The following is a 25,190-nucleotide window of genomic DNA, read 5'->3' as shown; positions in this document are numbered from 1 at the left end:
TACAATTACCCACACAAGGTATGATGATTTCATCTGTCTCGACAATTTTATTGTCGTTTCGAGTATAAAATTAGTCATTCAGTATTAAAATTTTCAGTGTCCATACTTTTTGTTGAAGTACCAATTATCACAGAATATCATTATTGTTATTGAATTTACTTCAAAATATAAGTCTCCTACTGAGTTACATAAGACAAAAGATTTTTTCAATTGTTCATGAATGCAACAAAAGCATTCCATTCTGGGTATCATAAATTTCGCGACAAATCCTTCATAGTGCACAATAGTTGCGCCGATAAATCCAGCTCAACCTATCATTCAGCCGATAATTATTTCACCTAATTGTTTTTGACCGAGTCCTTGGTCTCGCATAATAGAAAATTTTTGTTTCACGGATTGCCATGATATTCGTGCGTTTAGCGAAGAAAATCTCCGCCAAAACGACCACTTCCTGCGAGCACCCACTAACAAAACGAAGGGGAGTGCCGAAAGCGTGTGGTTCTGCAACTACAATTAGCTACATACGAGACGAGCACTGTTGTGTCCTTAAAACTGACAACTGTATTATCCTGATTATTTTCAACAAGCGGTACCGAAACAGCGGAACTAATTTGTTACGTAAATACAAAAGTGATTCCACATATTCTAATGTACCATGTGACCAGGTATTCCAATAATTATTATCACTTTATTGGTCGCGGATACCCATCAGTCTTCAGGTGATTTTTCTCGTCAGAATGATTGTCGATTGAACGATGACAAGTGAGTTGGTGATTTGATCATGGTTAACTCCGCTAACTATATGAACTCTAACCCTACACAGTTCTTGAAAGGGGACACTGAGGCTGTGGGATGGTTTGTGACGACGAAAAAGGCTTTGGCCTTGGTGGTTTTAGCCATTTTCACTCTGGTTTTTGTGATAGTTGTTATGTATTATTATGGACCCAATAGGAAGATCATACAGGTGAGTAGAGTGTTCTTCTTATACTGGATTAGAATGTTACCAATGCCGATCTGCTTTACCAGTTGTCAAACTGCCTCTATTGTACAAAATATCAAAATAGATGAACATTTATTCAGTCTATCAACATAAATGATTTTAGGAAAGTACGGAGCTTTTCCTTTTGAGTTATGTTAAATAGTGGTTGAGAATGAAAAGATCATAAATAAATTATTGAGCTGGTTCATTCGAAAATTTTAAAGAAAAATGAAATTCAACTTCATTCTTTCACACTGAATAAACTTTTCTTTGCTCTTTTTCAAAACTTTTCAAAGCAACAAAGTGTTGGCTATTATAAATGCTCTAAACTCATCCATTAGCTGGAAAATGAGCTCTATTCTCCTTTAGTTGGAATCAAGAAATGATCAGAAGAATCAAATGTTGATATTGAAAGCCTAACTTAACTTCAACTAAGAAGAGCTATTACTTATGGAGCTATGTATTAGCAGTGACTTCGGTTGAGTAAAAATTTATCTTGAACAGTCATTAACAAAATATAGCCAAAGTGAAAATATCTCTTCATAAAACCATTCAAGATGCCATTTTAAACACTATATAAATTAAAATGCATTGATATAATATTGAATTCAAAAGAATTGAACGTGTTTTAAAGCGTACTACACATTTTGATCACAAATCTGTGATGATGGTTATTCACTCAGTAGTGCTTAATATCGATTGAAATAAAAAAATAAGACATTATCGAAATTAAGTGAAAGTTATTCTATTTCCACTCTTTAGTTATATCCATGATAATTGTTTCTATACACTTTAGCTTATTAGCATTAAACATAGTTATTTTGAATAACAACTGTACAGTGAAATGATTGTTATTTATAATATAAAAAATTAGTGTTATTTACTTTCGATTTGAATGAATTTCCATCAGGCGAAGATCGATTCGATCCAATAAATAACTTCATATCTAAAACTTATTTAACCCAAAAATTTTTTCGTTTTCTAAATGATGATTTCTTCACTTAAGTAACTAACCATTGTGATTTGAATAATTCAATAATAAAAATATGTTGACTATGACTATGACTAATATGTTGAAGTCATACACAATTGTTGGGTTTTGCGGAGTTGAAGTTATTTTTCTTCTAATCAATATCAAGATGGATTTCAAGGGAAGACCAAAACAATAAATCAAATTAAGTTTGATAAAAAAATCATCAGTATTGATCCTTCAAACTCGAGGAGTAGGTAAATAAAGAATATTAAATACCGAAAAAACTGAACCGAAAACATTCGATTAATAATCTTTCATGTTGAATTATGAGTTAGTCCATTTTTTGTTTCACCATATATAAAACTTGAATCAATAATAGATTAATCACACTTTTGCGGAACTTGCAGAATATTTCATAAGAGTTAGTTACAATGACGACATAATCATAAAATATTGTGGTTCCAAAGGATTAGATGCTCTCGCATAAAACAAATACATATTTGAGAAACGTTTTCATAATATTCGTGCGTTTTTTCTCGCAGATATTTTTCAAATAATCAATAGGATAATTTGAAAAATTTAGTAGTTATACAAATAAGTATAAATTTGGGTATTGAAGTGCCGGAGGCGGATCAAAAGTATCTAACTGCTTTTAAAAAATTTCAAGAGATGTAAGTGTTATAAGGAATATTTCAGAACATTTCGGCATATTTCAGCTAGATCAATTAACCTGAAAGAGAAAGGATACTTTCAGTATGTACATCGTGTTAAAAATTGAAGACATTTCAAGATGATTACATCCCCACCACATAGGGAATATTTGAAAGTTAGACAGATGAGCGCCAATTGTCAGATGATGAATTCTACTTGCTATCAAAATAATCCTGTTCTAGATCAGTTGTTTACATTTATAATTGAAAGTAGAGTACTTACATCTCTATATCCAAGTATCAACTCCATCCCAACTCTTAGCGATTTGACACTAGTTTATACAATTACAAAAACTCCAGAGAAGCTTTCAAACTTTTTTTTTCGTGTTTGGTGAAACACATACTCAACCTTTCATTGTGTTCTAGAAAGCACTGCTAAATATACGAAAACAAATCTTCTTCAATATTATTTTTGTTATTTTTAAACGTAAAGTTGCTTTGGAAGGATATTTAATCCAGTGCGAATTCTGTTTTTATGTCATCTAAGAGCAACAATCCGGATAACTCACATTGTCTTAAGTATTAATGAATTCATGCGAAAACTAATTTGAGGGTGATAAACAAAATTCAAATAGTACAATTTTACACCTTATTTTTAGCATAACCATGAATACTAAAAGAGCTTTCTATTTACTCAGAAGAGCTTATACTCATCTCATTCATTCAGGTATTTACCAAGTCATAAATTAGTGAGCACCTAACCATCTTCGTCTGATGATTAACACAATGGACCATTGGGAAGATTCCTTGCATAATAATTGCTTTGTTTTGCATACAATACTCACTTGAAATGATAAATATATCTGGATGATCCATTCGTGAATAATATTTGTTGGAATCATTTCTAATTTGAGATGGAATAGCAGAGATTTCTTATAAAAATTAATAGAATAAACAAAATATTACGATTAAGATAGAATATGTAACACATTCATAATTACATTTGCATTTCAGTTGAGTCGAATTGATTGAATAATGGTAGTAATGAACAACAATAAAATAACATAATCAATGTCATATAATTATGTAATTTTTTCACATACATTTTAAGATCGCATATCCAAAGGAGACCTTCACAAAATTGGTCAATTTTCGTTATGCTGACTAATTTGTTTGTTTAGCGACAACGAAATAAACACAGGTTCCCAACAATAATGAATTTATTCTTGTAATTCAATAAGTCATCAATTATATTCAGTATTCTTGAAAATTATGTTTTACCTACTTTGAGTAGAGAAATATCCTAGATTCTAGACGCATTTCTTCAAGCTTTGTTGTATTTGAACAAAATAGGATAATTGCGTTCTCTTATCATACTTGTGTTCAATTACTTCAATACTTCGGTTTTTTCGAACATAAGTATCCATTGTTCTTTTCCAATAACGATAATTGTTATTCGCTATTAGTTTTTCAAATGCAGTTGCAATTGTATAGCTAGATACGACAACTTAAATATGATTTATTGATATTAAATAATTATTTTGAAGGAATCTAAAAAATGAAAAATGACGACAAAAATATCATTTGGCATGCATATCCACCACTGTATTTATATGTCAATAATACGGTTATAAATTATAACCAAATATGCTGAAAATATGTAATTAGTTAGGTACCTACTGGACCTCTCAATTATCGATGTAATATTTCCGTTTCACCAAAATAACAGATCATGAAACATCATTAATTCTATATATACCCAATTCTCATTTCCAGATTCAGGAAGAAGACAATGATATCGAGGAAATACTCAAAGAAGAATTAGAAAATAAAATCGAAAAAGATATTAGACTTCCCAAAAGTTTGAATCCTTTGCTTTATAGGCTGAAGGTGCATCCGATTATTGATCCGGATGGCCCAAAAAACTTTTCTTATACGGGAAGTGTTCAGATCAAAGTTCAATGCAAAGAAGAAACAGATACAGTAATTTTAAATTGGTACAATGTGAATATAACTAATCGAATAGTCATTCATCACACTGCAGTGGAGATGAAAGGAAATAATATAATCGAAACAAATTCCTCGAATGTAATTAAGAACACAGATTTGAACAGTACATCCTCGGAAAATACAGAAGAACAAACCAAAAATATAGAAGGCGTAATAATTCCTGATGATTTTGAGATTGATGTTGATGATATACAAACAAATAAGGAGAATAGCAAGCTTAAAATCAAGCTGAAGGACAGCATGCAAATTAATTTCAATTACACGATAAAAATCGAGTTTTCTGGGAAAATATCTGACAATTTAATTGGCCTTTATAGAACTTCCTACAACACCACAGAAGGTGAATCCAGGTAAATTTTTTGAATAATTATGGTTTTTATTGAATAACTTGATGATGAATTATATTTCATTAACAGACCAGAATGTTTATGTGGAGATCTGTTCTTGATTCAGATTCATATGAAATTGAACCAACTTTTTTTCCACAATAATTTTCTTGAATATTCACAATAACATATATCTAAAAAGTACGAAATATCAAACAACATACTTGAAGATTTTTTATCGAACTTTTTAGAGAGTCTAACACGCAGATGACATTGTTTGTATTTTTCTGAAGGAACCAAAACCACTGCTGAGTTGAGCTCGCTTCTAAAATTGTTTTCTCATTCCCTTCAAACTTTTTGTATCGTCAACCATAACAGTTTATTTTCGACCATTAACCTTCTGATGATAAAATTGGAGAAAAATGAGAATTGAGTTCCAACTTTTTATTGAATTATTGAATTTTTCATTGGAGAATGAACATGATCTGATTTTTGGTTGAATTCTCCATTTCAGGTGGCTTGTAACGACTGATTTCGAGCCTATATATGCTAGAAGACTCTTTCCTTGTTTTGATGAACCACAATTCAAAGCACCTTTTGATGTAAGCATTGCCAGAAGGAAAAATATGACAACATTAGCTAATACTCCTTTGAAGTTCACAGAACCCATGTAAGTATAAGAAGTGTAGTTCCATATTGTTTTAGAAAAACCATTTTTATAATCATAATTTTTTTTAACTAAACCAATGAGAATGTCTTCTTCGAAATTTTATGTTCCTGTTTATTTCAACTGCAGATTCCATCTAGGTGAAAATTTGCACTTTCATGCAGAGGTTCCCAGAATTTCATGTTGATCGCGTAAGCAGAAAATTCAAGAAGAATATCAAAAACATTATCCGAAATTTTCGGAACCATTTTGGGTGCTGATTTTAAATAACAATTTCAAGATGCGTGCAAAGTTAAATCCTCAGATTTCCACTATGTTAACACTTCCGACTTAATTGAGATTTTGCATTCATGGAGTAATAGTTCCAAGCTAAATACAATTCGTCAGAATCATAAAAAATTCAGTATCGAAAAAAAAATGGGGAAAGTACTGAAGTCAAGAGCAAATGCTGAAAAAACATGTCCCATTTGCTTTTAACTTATCATCAGTGCTATCACCATTTTCGCGTAAACTAAAACATTCCTGTGTGAAATTATTTAGATTTCATGACCTAGAAACTTCAGGAGATGCCTACCGCAGTTGTAGGTGGAAAATCGACTAAAAAGCATGTTTATTCTCTTAAAAAATCCGTCCTTGAACGCCTTAAGCATTATACATTGAATGTTGATTTGCACCTTATTTTGCCTCTATGTAAAACATTGTAACCACATTTTAATGCATTAAGAATGCAACTCTGAGTGCATGCTAATCAGTATTTCTAATGTTTTCAAAGGGAAAACGATACAGAATGGGTATGGGACCATTTTGAGAGGACACCACCCATGTCAACATGTTCACTTGCTTTTACGATAAGTGATTTTGTACCTCTCAAGTGCAATTCGACTTGTCCTAATTCAATAATCAAAATTTGGGGCCCACATAGTGACTTATCGAAAGGCGATTTCGCATTGAAATCTGCTGCAGCTATTATCGATTATCTGGAGAGATATTTTGGAATAAAATATCCCCTGCCTAAGTTGGATTTATTGGCAGTACCAAATTTGGCTCAGGCAGCCACAGAAAACTGGGGACTAATATCATTCAGGTAGAGAGTGGTGTGTGTGTTTTCATAAATTATTAATTAAAAAGTTTTAATTTCCAGAAAATCATCACTACTTTTTGACCCCAATAAAGAAAGTGTCCTTGTGAAACCGCAAATATTCAACGTTTTATGTAAGAACATAGTAAAGCAATGGATGGGCAATTTGGTTTCCATAAGATGGTGGTCAGAATTATGGCTGAAAGAAGGTTTTGCAATGCTTCTTTCAACACAAATTGAAAAAGATGTAAGTTTTAGCTACAAACATAAATATGAAAATATTTCATTGTTCGTGTAACACATGCCTCTCTTTCAGAGAAACCATATAATGGTTATAGATTGTATTGTTCCTTACTATAACATTCTGTTTTTTTTCTCTCCAAATTATTATTTTATAGTCAATAGTTGATGTTGAATGAAAATTTCCTTGATGAATTGAATTAAATAGGTAATAATAACATTTTTACGAATTAAATCGTCATAATTCTAAATGTCTTGAATAGACACAATTTTTTTCTGTTCAAATTGATAAGTACTCAGTTTATTGTTATTCGGCATTAATCTAAGGAACATTCGTAATTTTACAAATAATTACGAATCATCAAATCCAATACAAAATTTGCTGGAAATTCAGACATTCCACCCCTTTCAGAATGAAAAAATTCCAGCGAAATTGGAAATTTTTTTGAAGCTTACAATTAATATGGGCATTAAGTCAATAAAAGAACCGGAACCGGAAAAGAACCCTAAGTTTTTTTCATGAAAAATTAAATAATAGATATTTGTCTGGAAAAGGTAACAAACTGAATAACAATAATATCTACGTGAAGTAATAATAAGGTTTCGGAAAAATTCGCGAAACAGAAATAACCGAAAATTCTTCAGCAATATAAGTCAAAAAGTTCTCTGAAATAAAAGAGTTTTTCACCTAGCAATACCTTCGGGATCCAAAAGTATATAATCGAGTTTAAAACTTTCTTTTACAGCTGAAACCTGAATGGGATACTTACAACAATCTACCTCTGATGGAGATAGAGACGTCGCTCTTCGAGGACAGTCTGAATTCATCTTCAAGTCTCCGTACGAAAATTGTCGATAATGAACAAATTGAACAAATTACGGACTCCCTAATCTACGAGAAAGGAAGTAGCTTGTTGAGAATGCTGAACAATACCGTGACTCAGCCTGTTTTTGAAGAAGCCATAAGGAATTATTTGCGGACGTTGTAAGTGGAATATGTCATTTTAGGAGATAATGAGTTTGGCATTCGACTCGTTAATATACCTGATATATCTATCAATTTTACTGGAACATTTTTAATTTTTGATAAACATTCTGTTCATATAAAAAAAAAAAAATGTTTTTCCTTTGTAAACTTTCACATGATAATTCAGAATGATATTAATTTAAGTGTAAGATGTAAGAATATTAAGAACTAAGACACTTATTCACTCTTCTTTTCTTCCTATTTCTGATTGTTTACAAGTTGAAGAACTAGAAGATAACCTGAAGTCTCTATTACAAATCTAATTATTTCAGAAATTAGAATTATTCTTCATTCTTCATTTTCCTCATAGACCGCACCAATTTCGTGATATAATGATATTTAATGGTGAATCATATACACTGTGTCCGTTAAGTATGGAATAAATTCATTTTTAGCTAAACAGACCATTTTAAGAAATAATCCTGAAACACGTCGATTTTTCATTTTAATTTACCGTATTTCAAAATAATAATCTAATATACAGGGTGAATTACTTTCGAGTAATGACGTCACCGTCGTTTTTTTTAAATGGAACACCCCCATTTTGTCTCAATTTTCCGATTACTCTAGCTGAGATGATTCCAAAAATGTATCACATGTTGATCCAATTAGTACAGGGTGGACAAAAATACAATAGTTTTGTGTGTGTTCATTAAGTAACGCGTAACATTCTTTATTAGTTAAATCAACAATATTATAAAAAATACGTATTGTCTAGCGGCAATTGGTTTGAATGTAACACATGTAGTTTGTTACTTCTTAGATTAATAAAAATGATCTGTTTCCAAACATGTTTGGTACTTGTGGTCTAGCAGATAGAATATGGAAGAAATTATTTCTTATCAATTTAAAATGTGTTTATTGCCGCTACACAATGAGTATTTTTGATGATATTGTTAATTTAACTAATAAAGAATGTCACGCGTTACTTAATTAATGAGCACACACAAAACTATTGTATTTTTGTCCACTCTGTACCAATTGGAATCAACATGCGATACATTTTTGGAATCAGCTTAGCTAGAGTTCTCGGAAAATTGAGACAAAATGGGGATGTTCCGTTTAAAAAAAATAACGGTGACGTCATTACTCGAAAGTAATTCACCCTGTATATTAGATTATTATTTTGAAATACGGTAAATTAAAATAAAAAATCGACGTGTTTCAGGATTATTTCTTAAAATGGTCTGTTTAGCTAAAAATGAATTTGTTCCATACTTTACGAACACAATGTATAATCAGTGAAAAATTCGACAAATTACAAATAAATTATAAATGATGAAAAGCATTTGAACTCTGCTATGGCCATGTTGCTAAGTTTCTTTTTTTAATGAAAGGCATAGATAATTTATTTCCTCAAGAGAGACATGCATTATAAGACTTTTTCCAAGACTATTCTAGAATAAGACGAATTTAAATTAGAATTGAATCTCAAATTGTAAACCTTCGATCACTTGATATTGACAAAAATTTTTTTAAAAAACCGTTCCGTTTGTCTTTTATACTCTATGTTGGAAGGGGTATTTCAGAAAAAGCTGCCTTCGAAATTTCCGAATTCAAGAACGTCTAATTGAGCCAGTTGCATCTAAAAACACCTGTTCATACAATAATAGTTATTTATAACACAAGTGCAGAAGGCATTGATATTCTTCCACGAGTTCAAAATTCGAAAACGAGCCACGAAGTGGCGAGTTTTCGAATGAACGAGTGGTAGAATGAGCCTTCTGTACGAGTATTATACATAATTTTCTCTAATTCGTTGCATTTTTATTGAAATTATTGAATTATTGCCATAAATATCATTTAGTAATTTTTGCATTGAAAAATGTTGGTTGGCAGAACTGATTTATTTAAGGCCAATTGATGAATTGACAGATAAAGCCGTGGCGGAAAGTTCAGAGTACCAACATATAATAATAGAATATAATCATGAAAACTGTGCGTTTCTGATATATTTTCGCACGATTTTGTTCTACAAGATGTGGAAGAATGAACGGAATAACCACAGAATTAGAGAAACATTCTTTCTCTCATACATAAGTTAATGGCAAACGCTTGAAAGTACCTACTCGTAATATTTACAGAAGCTTCATCCATCCGAATTTATTTATCCAATAATTATATAATTGGTTTCAACAAATCAAGTACCACTGTCAATAATTTGGCTGTAAAATTGGCTGGTATTAAGTAATCTCGCTAATTATCATTTTTGCTCAAATTCACCACTAAAATGTAGATACCTGTTCTGAATATCTACTATTGTTTTCCGGATTAGCATATTTTTCATTTTTTGTTTTTCAGTTCCTATAAGGCAGCTGGTCAAGATGAACTCTGGGTGGAAATAGTAAAAATATCAGAAAACAAAAGTAGCAACGAATCACCATGGACTGAAGGAAATTTGAAGATCATTATGGATAGCTGGACAAAGCAACCCGGATATCCATGTGTTGTGGTGGAGAAAAAGGGCGCAACAGGGGTGTATAGTATAACACAAAGCAAATTTGGAGAAGAAGATGAGACCAGATCGTGGTTTGTTCCTGTTACATACATGAAGAAAAATGACACCCAAGTGAAAAGGGTTTGGCTGAATAATGAAAAATCTATTAATGTGAATACTGACGCAGTGGAGGATTCTTGGATTTTGGTTAATATAGGACGAAAAGGTGATAATTTTTAAATTATTTTTAAGAGCTTCGAAGGGTACTGAACTAACTGAATATAATTCCCAATAGAGATATAAAGTTCTCTGAATAAAAAGGACAAACATGTTGTCCTTTCTCTGATTGAGCTTAAGCTGTGATTAGTATCCTAGATTCATTTGAAAATTTTCAATCTACGAAATGCTATTTAGAAAACAGAACGGGCAAATAAAGATCAAATGATGCGCTGCTCGTAGTAAAGTGAAATACTTTTGGGTTCCTTAACGAGAATTTAGACATTGGAGTCCTCATGAAGTTGTTCTCCATTATCATATTATTGCTAGGACGTTATTGTATTTTTACTCACTTCAATAAAACCTTGAACAATCTCTCCATAGAGACATTTTTCTAGGCTCCACCTGGGATAAGAGTACTTATACAGTTGCAAATTTCTTCATAAAAAAAAGTTTGCCATATGTCTGCGCTGAGTTGGATGTACCTTAGCCATCCTACTAACGATATACACCAAAACATCAAATATTCGATAGAAAGTGAAAGGGATCAACGTATATTTGAACAGAAAAAAAAAGAATTTGGAAATTTGTAAAAAATATTTATTTTTGAATCAAACCTTGAATCAAATTAGGAAAATAGAAAGTTCAGTTCCATTCTATTGGTGATTAAGAAATGAAATTTGTGATCTTCTGAAAGAGCACAGCGTGAGTATCGCTCATAAACTTCCAAAATGAAAAGTTGAGATTAAGATCAAACCACCTAAAAAATGCCCGGAAAGTTCTAATGACTGTATATTGTATCTATAGGTACCTACACTTTATCTCTTCTTCCGAATTAAATGATTGATAGTCCTTATGAAGAAGTTTTATGTCTCATTACTTTATATATAGCTATCTGAAGATATATTTCAGGATTTTATAGAGTAAACTACGACGAAGAAAACTGGAGATTGCTCAAAGAGCAGTTGGAGGAAGACCATCACAAGATACCACTGTCAAATCGTGCCCAATTACTAGATGACTCATTCGAGCAGGCAAAGATGGGTAGTTTGAATTACAGTATACCATTTGAGCTAACAAATTTTCTCAAATACAACGAATCTCTTTACGTTGCTTGGTATCCTGCTTTGAACAACTTGAAATATATCAAAACCATAATGGATTATCATGAGTATTCCGGAATTTACCACACATTCTTGATCAATCTAATCGCCAGACGTTTCAATATCTTGGGAACGTCACCCAAACCAAGGGAATCAATAAATGATAAATTTTTGAGGTTGGAGATAATCAACCTTGCTTGCCATCTCTATTATGAACCCTGCATTGATTGGGCGAAAGCTCAACTCAAAAGGTGGATGGAACAAAGTGATCCAGACTCAAATAATCCGTAAGTAATAATTCAAAAAGATGAAATAACAAAATTTATTCATTAATAAAATTTCATTTTTCTATAGAATTCACAGGGACTACCGTAAAATCGTACAATGTATGGCTATTGAGAAAGGAAGTAGAAAAGAATGGTACTTCTTATGGGATAGAACGTATAATCCAAATATCTCACCAGAAGATCTCAATGTCATTTATTTATCGCTTGGGTGTACACATGATCCTTGGCTCCTAAACAAGTGAGTTTTCAGGAACAAATAAAAAATAATTTTTCACTTCTATATTCGATTAAATTATTATTTCTTTGAATATTTGAAAATAGCAGCGGCCTATATATTTATTTTCAGATATTTACATTTATCCTTGACTGGAAATATCTCACTGGAAAACGTGCCACTGGTTTGGAAGTCCTTGAATCATCCAGTTGGTTTGAGAACAGGCTTTCCATTTCTACGAATGAACTGGAATAAAATATTTGAGGAATACAAGGAAATATTTTTCGTACTGAAGACCATCATAAATGACTTCCTCTCTAATTTAGCAACGGAAGTGGATCTTGAAGATGTAAGTCATTTTGAAAGGTCATTCACAAAAATTTTACTAAATTCTATTCTTTACAGCTGACGCAATTTTATAAGTCGCATCAAGATGATCTGGAAATGGTCGCTAGTATTATGCAAGAAACAGTGAACAAAATTAAACTGAGAATAGAATGGAAAAAGAAACATCTGAATTCTGTTGTTGAGTGGTTAAATTCTAATGTTAAGAAGAATCGTTGAAGTGTAATATATATTTATATTTTACAAACCTTTGCTTTTATTTAATTTTCTTTTATATTGAGGAATTTTTTCATTCAGTTTAATTTATCTCACATCGCTGCACCACTTGAAATAAATATCTTCATTTATTTGGGATAGGACATATCTACATATAAGATACACTCTTCAATTATTTATAGTTTATTTAAAAAATTACATAATCTAGTCTTCAATGGCAATAAATCAATGATCACCTATCAATGGCAAATTTGATACTCAACAATTTCAATTTACGACACAAATAAAACTGAGAATATAAAAACTTATGAATTACATATCACTTGCATAAATAATATGAACTTAATTCTAGATATCATTTTACAGTAAAATCAACGACATCAATCAAAATAATCATATTAGTTGGAATGAACTTCTCTGGAATAATGAAACAGTTCTGCACACAAACATATACTACAACTGGTTATGAGAAATGCATAAAATGCAATTTTGATATATTTCGAAGGATGTATAAGAGAGGAATGATAGGTTCAGTGGTCGAAAATTCTACTGTAACATATATACGAGCTGCCGCGTTCAACTATCATTTTTTTTTTATAAATTCAATTTGTTAGGCACATTTTAATCCTAAATGCAGAAAATACCTATGTAATGAACACATCTAAACGGTTGTAAATTAAAATCTACATAAAAATTATTCGAGAAATGAAATAACTGCGTCAGATGTAAAATTTTCAGTGCCATTTGAGCTGCACAGTATAGAACCAAAACTTGATTCATCGAAAAAAAAAGGCTTTCAATCTGAAGCCAGGAACTTGGTGAAATTAAGTGTCACTTAATATACTTAAAATGAATAATTAACGAAATTATACAAATTGTTTTACACATTATAACTTTTGTTATCGTATAAAAAAATATTTCAACCTATTTTACTTTATCTGAATCCAACTGAAGAGTATGTGATATGCTAAGTATCTGATAAAATTATTCATGATGATTTTCAATTTCACTGGGTAAAGTCGTAGTGAATTCTGTTGGAGAATTGATACATAAGGGACACAGAGAAGCTATGGTACGTCATTCAAATTATACATAGTCCATTGGTACAATAATAATTTCTCTTTGCTATCCAGATTGACGAGGTTTAGAGCCGTTTTTCGGCTTCAGCACGTGTCAAACTGAAGTCTGTTGAACGCTAGAGTGGTAGTTCAGAGGTTTGTGTTCTCCTTCGCATTCTGAATCTTCGATTTCACAAACATTGGTCGATAAGTCACTTCCACTTCCAAAACCTCCACCGAGTAAGGAATTTCTTTCTTCTGTGAACAAACAATTATACATTCAAATTTTAATCACACTAAGTGAATCAAATAACTGTGATCTTCCTCCGGAACAAACAAGTTTCGAGTATTAATTTCCAAACTAAGTACTTATTTTCAATTTTGAAAAATAAAAATTCATATGGCTCAAACTATTAAGCAGATTAAGTTTGTAGTGAAACGTCTCAGACATTCAAATATATCTAGGTCTCTTCCTTTGGAGATTCATGACCGCAATTATCTGGTGAATACATGTAGAAATGATTTACACAACGTAGGGTACGAATCATATGAGATTCATGAGAAATCAAACGCACAATACAAAGATTTTCTTCTCACCTAAAGTTGTGATCACAGAATTCGAGTCATAATCGCAGATTTTCCTTCTATTTCTAATACTAGGGAAACCATAAGGTTCAACATCGTCAGATTCAGCTCCAGGACTATGTAGGCATTCAATCTCAGGCTCACTTGGTATATTGTATCCATGGGCTGGTAGATATGAATTCGGATGACGTATATAGCTATCTGCTGAAAGAACACTCAATAAGTGATTGCTAATGGAGACAGTTATTTTAAAAATAATTTCAACAGGCAATATTTTTTGTGTTGCGGTTAGAAACTCTTATATAAAAAAACCTTTTATAAAAAGTACCTATTTAATTTTTTTTTCATGCGAGTTAGTTATTTTGTTCTTCTTTATTTATCATATATTTTTCATTATTAGATAATTATCGGGAAAAAATTTCAATGATAATATTTCACATGATAATTTTCGTGAGCCGATCGTTCTCTATATGATAATTCTAGATCAAAGGTTCCAAAAATTCAAAATATATAAATTTCAAGTTGAAGTGGTAGTGGTGAAATTACGAACCTACAAAAAACATGCTTACACGACTAGAAACCAATACTTACTTGGCTTAACGATTAAAGGCACTGCATGAAAATGATTTGCAAGCGTTAGTAAAATGTTATACTATTATTACAGAAAAAAATACTGAAATATGCACCAAGGATATGCAAAACTATAAAATTATTAGTGTACACTCACAGTTGGACTTACTATTTTAATTTGTCTTTTGGAAATTACAAATGAGTTTCTCTCCAAACTAAAAACATCGAACAGTCAATTTATTCAAGAAAGAAAATTAGTTTATGAGAAAGAAAAATTTTTATGATATTATATCACTGTTTCTTGTATCTTTTGCTATCTTTTCGCTAATATATTGAATACATAAAGGAATTGTTTAAATAGCAATAAATATAACCATTACTAATTTCGGAATGTTATCATTTAGCATCATGTCTTTTTTTCGTCACAAAAATAATAAAATAATTTATTTGTCGGATATACGAATACAATTCCTTCTGTTTATAAAATCATATTATATTGGCAAATACAAATTATCATATTGTTATAAGATAGGCATATTCTGATGAATTAAAAGTCCATAAATCTCCTGAAGAAACAAAATTCATGTTTACCTACTGGAAAATGATAATATTTAGAAATATCTTCATAGGATGAAGATAACAACATTGGTTAAACACAAGTACATATTCCTTGGATAAGATTTACTTTAACCTCAAATATAATACAGCCTTCACCGTGAATTAGAAATATTTCATATTATTATCCATAATGGAACCGAATGAAATATTTCAACTATAACAAACCATAACTATGGTCAACTTTGTAGTGCTTTAGGATTCTGAATTGAAATGAAACATAAGCATAGCCGTGTAGCCAAAACTTTTCACTGTTCTCTAAAAGACAAATAATCACACATGTATTTTGAAAATAAGTGAAGTTATACTTGCTTTCGAGTCTACTGAAGGTGTGACGCTTTCATCTCAAGTTAAAATCCTAAAGCACTGATTAGAACACCTTTCCGAATCACCAATTACAAATTTTAATTTGAATAATATAAGATAAAATTTCAACATTCGAATTTCAAGGTTCAAAACTCAATCGAAAGGTGAAATTTTGTAGAAAAAAAAACTAGATTTAAATAAGACCTAAACCATTATAAACAATTCCAAATGATTTACCTGTGGTGAAAGGATATTCCTCATTTCCACTATCGAGTACGTTGAGGTTAGTACGCTGATCTACATCGCTATCTTGGAGATACTCAGACTCGATGTCTTCGTTCAACGTACCAATTCCACGATGGTAATCATGCGGACCCATCACCGAAGGATGATGACATCGCGATTCATTACTTTCGTTACTATGAAAGCTCGAAGAATCCGGGATCTCGCTGCCCGGAACTTCGGTTATGTTAGGCAGCGTCTGGCTATGTCTGGCCCAATCTGAACAATCCCAATGATAGCCTATTAGAATGAATGAAGCTGTTAATGAGGATACACTACATCAGCGAGTTAGTCAAACTAAGGCTACGTGACATACGGTCTCATGCAATACAGATAAGTAACCAATAGAGATCGCGAAGATTCTTCTCACATGGTTTGTTAAGGGTATCTTAACAGAGAATTACTGGAATTATATGTTTAGTGATTAACTCACTTCCATCTCTCAGGTCTTGCTAATAAGTAAAACTGCGGTTATTGGGCAACTGGCAACCTTCAAGTTTAAAGGTCACAGTTTGGCATATCTCGTTTAGAGGCATGCCTCAGCTTGACGCGATTGGTGTCAACCTTACAGTGAACTCTGACGTTCCCAGAGAGATTCTGGTTTTAACAAGCCCATGCTATCACACAGACCGTTGTTCACGAAAAGCTTCAGTGGCCCTAGTGATCTGCAGATTTGAGCCCTTGTTATTTTAATCTGTCGGCTTATCTCAAAGCCGAAGCAATGACTTTGTACGACTTGAATATAACAAGTGAGGCAAGAATTTCCTCTTATGTTTAACTTAAAGTCAGTACAAGGACTCTGGACCACTTGAATATCGCAATTGAGGCAAGAATTGCCCAAATAATCATCACCACGAAAGGCTCAATATTTATATTGGGCGCCAGGAACAAATTCTCGTACACTTCTCTCTCTCATACACTTTTTCAAGAGGTCATTTTCAACCAACATATAGAATGAATATGTTCCAAAGTTTCCATCAATTCTACAAAATTTGGTGTATGGAAATCATGCTGCTGAATGTCATGCATTCTATGTGGAGATAATATTTATATTTTAGAAAATTATCAATTTTCTAATTCAACTTCTGCAATCAGCAGTATTGAAATCATGAGAGAAAAGAAAAATAATTGATATTTTTTTCTGCATGTTAAAATTCCATAAAAGTATTCAGTACCGAAAAATGTGGTAGGAATCGAATTTCTTTAGATTTTCACAAAATTTTTTATTATACAATAATCAGCAGAAGAAAACACCTCAAAACGATTGAATAAAGTAATAACATAAAACTGAATATGATTACTACAACATCCTACTGAGTCCTTCTCACAATATTCAAGCTAGATTCAACAAAAAATGCAAACTATCTGGGAGAAAAAGTTTCTACAATCAACGAACAATAGATACTTACTTCCAACAGATCGCTGATCATCCTCGGATGGACATATGGGTCCGTTTGATTTCATTGTGTTAACATTGCTTCCTCTGCCTCCATACAATCGATTTGGAGGATCACAGTTAACAGGGCTCGACACCTTGTATTCTGGAAATTCGAAAGTTGATGAATGAAGTCCATGGCAATATTATGATAAAACTCACCATTTTTGATTTTCGTTTTATCATTCAAGGTAGAAGAGAGATGCATCTGATCGGCCCATTTAGCTTTTTCGGAATCACAGTGATTACTGGCAGTGTTACTCAGGGTTTTTCTATTCAAATTACGAACGTAATCTGGCGGTACAGTCTCCAGTTCATCTCCAGCCGAACCGTAGCTTCTAAGAGTATCTAAATTATTGAGAACTAAGGCTGTATTCGTATTGTAAATCGGGTCGTTAGAGCTAGGAGTGTAAGAGACAGGCCGCTGGGAGCACAAGGGTATTTCTCTCTGGTTGACCTCCAAGTTGCTCAACTTCGAACCTCTCTTAAATTCCGTCAGTTCATGAGGTCTGGTCGAGTTGAGGACGATATGATCTTTCAGGTTCTCATTGTTGATCATGTTGCGTTTTCTTCTCGATCTTTTCACGTGGAACTGTCTGCAAGAGACGCAAACAATAACGACAATGATCATGAAGATGATTAGTATTCCACCGAAGATTCCAATGAGTTCTTCGCGTGTAAAATTGAAGTGTAATAAGGAGCCTCCAGAAAGAAGTTGTCCACAATATATTCCTGTAGTGTTAGGCAAACAGTTGCATCGGAAGGAGCCGACTTCATTTATACAAGTTGCACCATTTTGGCACGGATTAGATTCACATTCGTTCAGATCAAATTCGCACAGTTCACCAGCATATGCACGACACTTGCAGAGAGGACCTTTATCACCTTCCTCGCAAACACCCATATGCTTGCACGGATTTGGGGTGCAGAATCTGCCGTATTCGCATCTTTTTCCAGAGAGACCATGGGCGCATTCACAGTCGTAGTCTCCAGCAGCATTCAACATACATTTACCACCATAAAGGCAAGGTGCAGAAACACAAGGATCGGCATCAATATCACAGAGGGCACCAGAAAATCTTGTATGACATTCACATTCGAAACCGTTCAAAGTTTCCACGCAAGTACCACCATTCAAGCAGGGTTGGGAACCACATGGACCAGGTGGCTGGAGGACAGCACTGGCATCACAACTGAATTCAACATTAGCGAATCTTTTCAACACGGCTATGGAGTTATCGCCGGATTTGTGTAAGGGAACGGATATTCTGGAAATTCTGATGTCATCCATACAACCTGTGAATCCTCTTTGAATATCTTCAAAACCTAGTATCGATGGATGTAGGTGCACTTCGGCTCCAAGATATAGCTCATCGTTTTGCAAGTTGAGCACATCGCTGCTTCCAGGGGCAGATCCTTGGGCTGTATGAATACCATCTATGGTGATTCTTGCACTGTTCTTTTCCCTTTCGAGCTTGACTTCGTGCCATTTTCCATCGGAAATATAAATTGTTGTGACCCTGACCATGCCTTCACCACTTCCCAACTCAAACCTATATTGAACTATTCCATTCATAACCTGCAAGAAATATATTGAATAAAAAGAAGATTCGAAGTATGCTAAAAACATCATATTAGAGATATAGTTCTTATTCTCTAATATACACGGTGTTTCATTGAAAAAGAAACAGAGGTCTTTTCAAATAAAAAAATTGATATTTCGGAAAATTGTTTGGAACGGCTACACACTAAAGAAAGGCTATGTGAAAATCTGCTTACCTCTAAAATATTGTAATCAACTTTTCCAGCAGAATACATCAAATTTCCTGTAGGCTGCACTGTTCTTATCCTTAAGCTAAGACTCAATTGATCTTCAATAGATTTCTTATTTATTATATGATATTGGGAATAACTTTTTCCAGTGAATGAAATTGGATTTCTTGCAACATAACAGTTTTGATTGTGGCATTCGGAAATATCAACGTCGCAGTTCTTTCCAGCATATCCCTCAGGACATTGACATGTGAATCCAATATCTGATGCATCAGGAACGCATATTTTATATGGTGGACAAGGTTCTTTAGCACATTCGTTCACTATAGAGTTACATCTCTCCCCACCATAGCCTTCTTTACAATTACATTCAAATTTCTGCTGATGGCGTGGAGAGACGAAACTGATCACATCTGTGGCAACTGGTTCGATTTCAGTGGGCTTCAAAACATAATGATCCTGACATACTCCAAACACACAGTATGTATTACTACATTTCAGTCTTATAATCTCTTCCACAATCAGTTTGGTACTTTCTTCAAGCTCTTCCAAGTTATCACTCAAAGCCTTCCTAATATTGTCTGAGCTGAAATAAGATCCGTCTGGTTTTCGCACAGTGAAAAGAACATCCAAATCTCGACTAACTTGCCTCTTACTCCTCAAATTGTCATCATCTGATGATTGGACACTGATTATGACAACGTCTTTGAGTCGGCAATTTAGAGCACTTCTCACTACTCTAACAAAACCTTTTTTGTGGCTCAGTATGAATGATTCAGGGGAAATCGATCTGAACCTAATAGCAACTGAATTTTCCAACATGTCATCTGATATGATTTCTACATTGATTTTAACGATTGTGTGACTGAAGAATTTTCCATCAGTAACAGAAACATTCAATCTATATTCTCCTACATCTAATCGGGGTAAGGCTGTTAAAGTACCATCTGTACGATTTATTTCGAATAGTTCATGTGCTGGATATGATATACCAGTTGTTGGAGATAAGAAGTAGGTTAGAGTGTCATAGTTATCCTGATCTATAGCGTGAACTTTTCCTATGATTCCTCCAGGATACTCATCGAGGAAAGAGTTGATATTAATTTCCAAAGGTGTTATTATCGGTGGATACTGCGATTCTTCTATAACCTTCACTACAACCCAAGCATCAGAGTAAAGAGGGGGACTTCCATTGTCGAATACCCTGATTTGTAGGAGATATCTTTCCCGAATCTTATGATTGAATTTGGTAGCTGTCAATAAATGTGAATCTTGCAATCTGAATATGTTTTCTTCGTTGCCACTTCGGAAATCGAAAGTATATGGTACTGTATTTGGTGGAATATCAATATCAGTTATCTCAAATTTCAGTATTTTGTGACCAATTGGTTTATCTTCTTGGACTACAGCTGTATAATTGGCCTGTGAGAAAAGTGGTGGATTGTCATTGGCATCTAGTATATCAATGTAAACAACAGTTTGTCTTGACAGTGTAGGTAATCCATTATCTCTGGCAAGAATATCTAATGAATAGTTGGAAATAATTTCTCTATCCAAAGAATCTGCAATTGATATCAGACCAGTATCTGGATCTATTGCGAATTGTTCTTGAGTATCCCCGCCAATAATGGAATAAGTTACTTTTCCATTTTTGTCGCTATCTAAATCTGTTGCAAGAACCTGAAAAAAAAGAATATTGTATTGAAAAAAATAGACAGAAGCATAAAACTTTGCCATACCTGCACAACTACTTCACCAACTTGAGCATCTTCCTTTATTTGAGCATTATACGAAATCTGATTGAAAACTGGCGCATTGTCATTACAATCAATGATACTTATATTAACAGTGGCTACGTTACTCAATGGAGGTTCCCCTCCATCCACTGCTTGAATTGTTAAGAAATAATCCTTAGCTCTTTCATAGTCTAGCATTTCAGCTATTGTAATGACACCAGTTCTGTTATTAGGAATCGAGAACTTCTTATGTTCATTACCGCCAATGATACTATAATAGACATCAGCATTCACGCCAGTATCTTTAGAAGTGGCTAGCACTCGAACAACTTCAGTACCAACTGCGTCAATTTCTGGAACCGTAGCGAAATAGTATTTATTAGAGAATTCTGGTGGATTGTCATTGATATCTTGTACATTGACTATCAATGTGGTGATACTCGACAATTGGGGAGAGCCTTGATCGACTGCTTGAACTGTTAAATTATACATAGCTCTCAACTCTCGATCTAAAGGCTTCGCTAAAGTAACTATGCCACTATCAGATTCCATTTTGAAATGATTGTTGAAGGAATCGATGAAAGCGTATCTGATCTTTCTATTAATACCAATGTCAGCATCAGTTGCGTGTACTTTAGTTACCAAAGTTCCAACTTCAACGTCCTCTGGAAGAGCTACAGAATAATGTGGTACAGTGAACAGAGGGAAATTGTCGTTGAGATCAGATATCATCAGTTCGATTTGTGATGTACATTCCCAAGATGGATGGTCTTTGTCATGTATGTGTGCAGTTAAAGTATACTTTGATCTAGTTTCCCTGTCTAATGTAGTTGATGTTTTCAGATGTCCGTTCTCTTTGTCCATAACGAAATTTTCAGATCCTTCACCTGTTAAAATATAGCGTAGTTTAGAGTTTTCTGGACCATCTATATCATTTGCCAGAACGGATAGAACGAAAGATCCAGGCAATATTCCTTCAGACAGCACTTGTCTGTATCTGTACCTCAGGCAGTAGGGTGGGTTATCTGAAAAAGAGAATTAATTAATAGTATAAACATTGAGTTGAAACATTATCAACGACAATTCGATAAATCCTTACCATTAACATCAAGAACTGTGATGGCTATTCTTGTGATATCTGTGTATAACCCATCAGTAACTAGTACTTCTAGGTCATAGCTGGGGGTTGTTTCTCTGTCCAATTTTTTAGCGACAAACAACTGACCAGTCTGACGAATCTGGAATTGAGAACTTGGATCCCCAGATGTGATGTAGAATTCAACTTTCGTTGATAAATCGATATCTGCATCAGTAGTCTCTAGCGTCAGAAGAACAGTTCCAGGTAAAGCATTTTCTCTGATTGAAGCCTCGTACAGTGGTTTCTTGAAAAGTGTTGGACTATCATTATAGTCCTTCAGTCTTATGATAACAGTCGATCTAGCTGATTGTTTCGGTGTACCATTATCAGTAGCTGTAACATGGAACTTGTACTCTGATTTCACTTCTTTGTCAAATTCCACCATTGTTGTGATCCACCCTGTATGCGGATCTATGGCGAATATATTGATCATATCTCCCGAATCTGATGTTAGGGCATATCGAACTTCACCGTTGCTTCCTTGGTCCTCATCGTGTGCCATTACTGAAAATATCATACTTTTTATTGATCATCTGCTTGCTGAACTGAACTAAGACCTACCTTTCATTATTGAGCTACCCTCTTCGGTATTTTCAGCTAGGTACAAGATGTAAGTACTACTTTCAAACTGAGGAGCATGATCATTTTCATCCAAAACTTTGAGAGTTACTTCAGTTAATGCAGAAATTGGAGGACTCGAATCGGTCAATGCTATTACTCCGATCGAATGAGAATTTTGAGTTTCGAAATTCAATGGCCTAGCCAACGAAATCTGTCCTTCATTATCGATCATAAATTGAGGATTATCGTCATTGTCTGACAGGATTTTGTATGTTACGGTTACGTTAGATAACATTTTGAGTTTGGTTATAATTGTACCTACAAAAAATTGTTATATTGCATTGAGTAAGCTCACAAGGATATTTACTACCTGTTGCAGAATTTTCTGAAAGGAAGAACTTAGCATCGCTTCTTTCGAATACTGGAAGACGATCATTCACACCCATGATCAATATGTTGACAGGAACGTCTGAGTGTTTTTCGGGTTTACCTTTATCCTTTGCTCTTATAAAGAATTGAAAAACTTGACCAGCTAAAAAAACAATGCTTAGATATTCGAATATTTCATATAAATCTTGGCTTTACCTGATTTTGGAGTTATCTTGCTGAGGTACAGATCACCGCTTTTTGCATTAACCTTGAATATATCCATGACCTCTGATGTTTTTTCCTCGTATATAGAATATTCGATCTCAGCTGAAATACCTTCATCCAAATCCAATGCTTTGACTCTAATTATAGGAACTGAGACACTGTGATTGAAGTAAATACTTGCTTTGTACTCTTTCAATACGAATTTGGGAGCATTGTCATTTTCGTCCGTAACTCTCACTCTCACAGTGAAGAAGCCTGATTTTCCACCTCCATCAGTTGCCATGATGGGTATTTCATAAACTGTTTGTTCTTCTCGATTCAATCTTTTTCTAGTTACTATTCTGCCATTGTTTTTATCGATGCTGAACTTGGTACTGAGCAGCTCTGAATGTATGGAATAGAGGATTGTACCAAAAGGTCCACTGTCCTTGTCCGTAGCCTTAACAACGGCAACTAAATGACCTGCAGGCATATTTTCCGGCACTTGAACATCAACGATAATATCTTTGAATTCTGGAGCGTACATATTAGCTGGTAACACCTCGATTTTTACTCTCGCAAAATTATTGTAGACTCCATCTGATACAGAAATGTTGAGAGTGACCATAGGCTGATTTCCAAAATTTGCTAGATTGGTTAGAGTTATAATTCCTGTGTTTGGATTCATACTGAATGTTTGTTGGTCATTACCAGATACAAGTGTATAACGGAGGTTATCTTGGTCGACTATATCAGGATCACTAGCTTTGACTATTGTTACAAATTGGTCCCTTTTTGCGTTTATGGATAGTCCACAAGTGTAGGAGGTTTGTTCGAATTTTGGAGGGTTGTCGTTGATGTCAGTCACTGAAAGGCGAAAGTGTTAAAATGGTTCTTCCATGAATAACAATAATTGCCGAAGCAGGGATGATCATTATACTGCTCGTCAAAAGTTGAAGATATGGAATTAGTTTGGGTTTCTCTTCAGATAAACCACATCGCCAAAGAAGAATGCAACTTACCAGTCAGCCAGACGTGAGCAGTAGTAGACAAGCTTGGGTTTCCTTGATCTGTAGCAACGACCACAAAATGATGCGAGCTCGCCGATTCATGATCCAAAGATTGCTTCAAAAATATTATTCCTTCGTTTTCGTCGATGTAGAACAGATCTGTAGAGTTGTTGCCATCTTTCTGTATCGAATACATAACTTTCTGATTGACACCAGTGTCGTTATCTTTCGCTAGAACCGTGAGAATAGGATATCCAAATTGAGTAGTTTCTGGTACTGATACATTGTAGCTTTCTTGGACGAATTCAGGAGGACAATCGTTCACGTCTAGGATCGCAATGGATACTGGCACTTCTGCGTAAACCCCTGATACAGAGTCCGTTGCCCTAATTGTAAGCTCGTACTGGTTTTGTTCTTCGTAGTCGAGTTCGTCGACAACAGAAATTACACCTATGGGAAAACAATGGTTAATTGTTTCATAATGTTATGACATAATATTCTGGAGATAAGCAAATTTTCAGCGATGGTCTTAAATGTGGAAAGTACTTGAATGGACGTTTGTTATTGTGAAGTGTGCTGACGTGAAGTATTAGATATACCTACAGATTACTTACTCTAATTTTTTTGCGAAATCATAATGAAAACTTACTCTTTTATAAGAGAAAAGTTGAATTTATATATAAGTCAACTGGAGTATACCGTAAAGTGTGAAGTTGTTGATCATAGTTTGAATAAGAAGGTAAATCTGTTACTTTCCATACTTTGCCGTAGTGAATTGTC

The 25,190-nt window shown here is 33.7% G+C and overlaps 2 protein-coding genes across 14 annotated transcripts in view; one reads left to right on the top strand and one right to left on the bottom strand.

The window, feature by feature from the left end:
• The first annotated feature begins 390 nt into the window (after positions 1-390).
• LOC123677095 (aminopeptidase N-like) lies at positions 391-12,799 on the top strand. Its single transcript, XM_045613575.1, has 11 exons — positions 391-964; positions 4,379-4,962; positions 5,453-5,608; positions 6,378-6,689; positions 6,747-6,930; positions 7,670-7,908; positions 10,252-10,613; positions 11,516-11,993; positions 12,061-12,231; positions 12,340-12,556; positions 12,613-12,799. Exons 1-11 carry the CDS (start codon positions 782-784, stop codon positions 12,769-12,771), a joined length of 3,045 nt encoding a protein of 1,014 aa, XP_045469531.1. The 5' UTR covers positions 391-781; the 3' UTR covers positions 12,772-12,799.
• A 136-nt stretch (positions 12,800-12,935) lies between these two features.
• LOC123677093 (fat-like cadherin-related tumor suppressor homolog) overlaps positions 12,936-25,190 on the bottom strand; it is a 439,236-nt gene continuing 426,981 nt past the window's right edge. For 5 of the 13 annotated variants that reach the window (XM_045613559.1, XM_045613566.1, XM_045613567.1 and 2 more), the window contains 13 exons: positions 24,423-24,860; positions 23,413-24,267; positions 23,198-23,359; positions 22,828-23,145; positions 22,228-22,770; positions 21,132-22,153; positions 19,399-21,072; positions 17,782-19,198; positions 17,594-17,725; positions 16,140-16,424; positions 15,003-15,023; positions 14,424-14,615; positions 12,936-14,084 (listed from right to left, as the gene is read on the bottom strand). In XM_045613559.1, the coding sequence (XP_045469515.1) occupies positions 13,942-14,084; positions 14,424-14,615; positions 15,003-15,023; positions 16,140-16,424; positions 17,594-17,725; positions 17,782-19,198; positions 19,399-21,072; positions 21,132-22,153; positions 22,228-22,770; positions 22,828-23,145; positions 23,198-23,359; positions 23,413-24,267; positions 24,423-24,860 (7,202 nt within the window). In that variant the 3' untranslated portion in view covers positions 12,936-13,941. Of the gene's footprint in view, positions 14,085-14,423; positions 14,616-15,002; positions 15,024-15,150; positions 15,197-16,139; positions 16,425-17,593; positions 17,726-17,781; positions 19,199-19,398; positions 21,073-21,131; positions 22,154-22,227; positions 22,771-22,827; positions 23,146-23,197; positions 23,360-23,412; positions 24,268-24,422; positions 24,861-25,190 lie in introns of those variants that run through there. The other 8 variants (XM_045613562.1, XM_045613564.1, XM_045613563.1 and 5 more) reach the window with 8 other exon arrangements.

The sequence above is a fragment of the Harmonia axyridis genome, chromosome 3, assembly GCF_914767665.1.
Source record: "Harmonia axyridis chromosome 3, icHarAxyr1.1, whole genome shotgun sequence".
Taxonomy (NCBI): Eukaryota; Metazoa; Arthropoda; class Insecta; order Coleoptera; family Coccinellidae; genus Harmonia; species Harmonia axyridis.
Note: the sequence above shows the minus strand (reverse complement) of the source record. Positions and strands in the feature narration are given on the sequence as shown.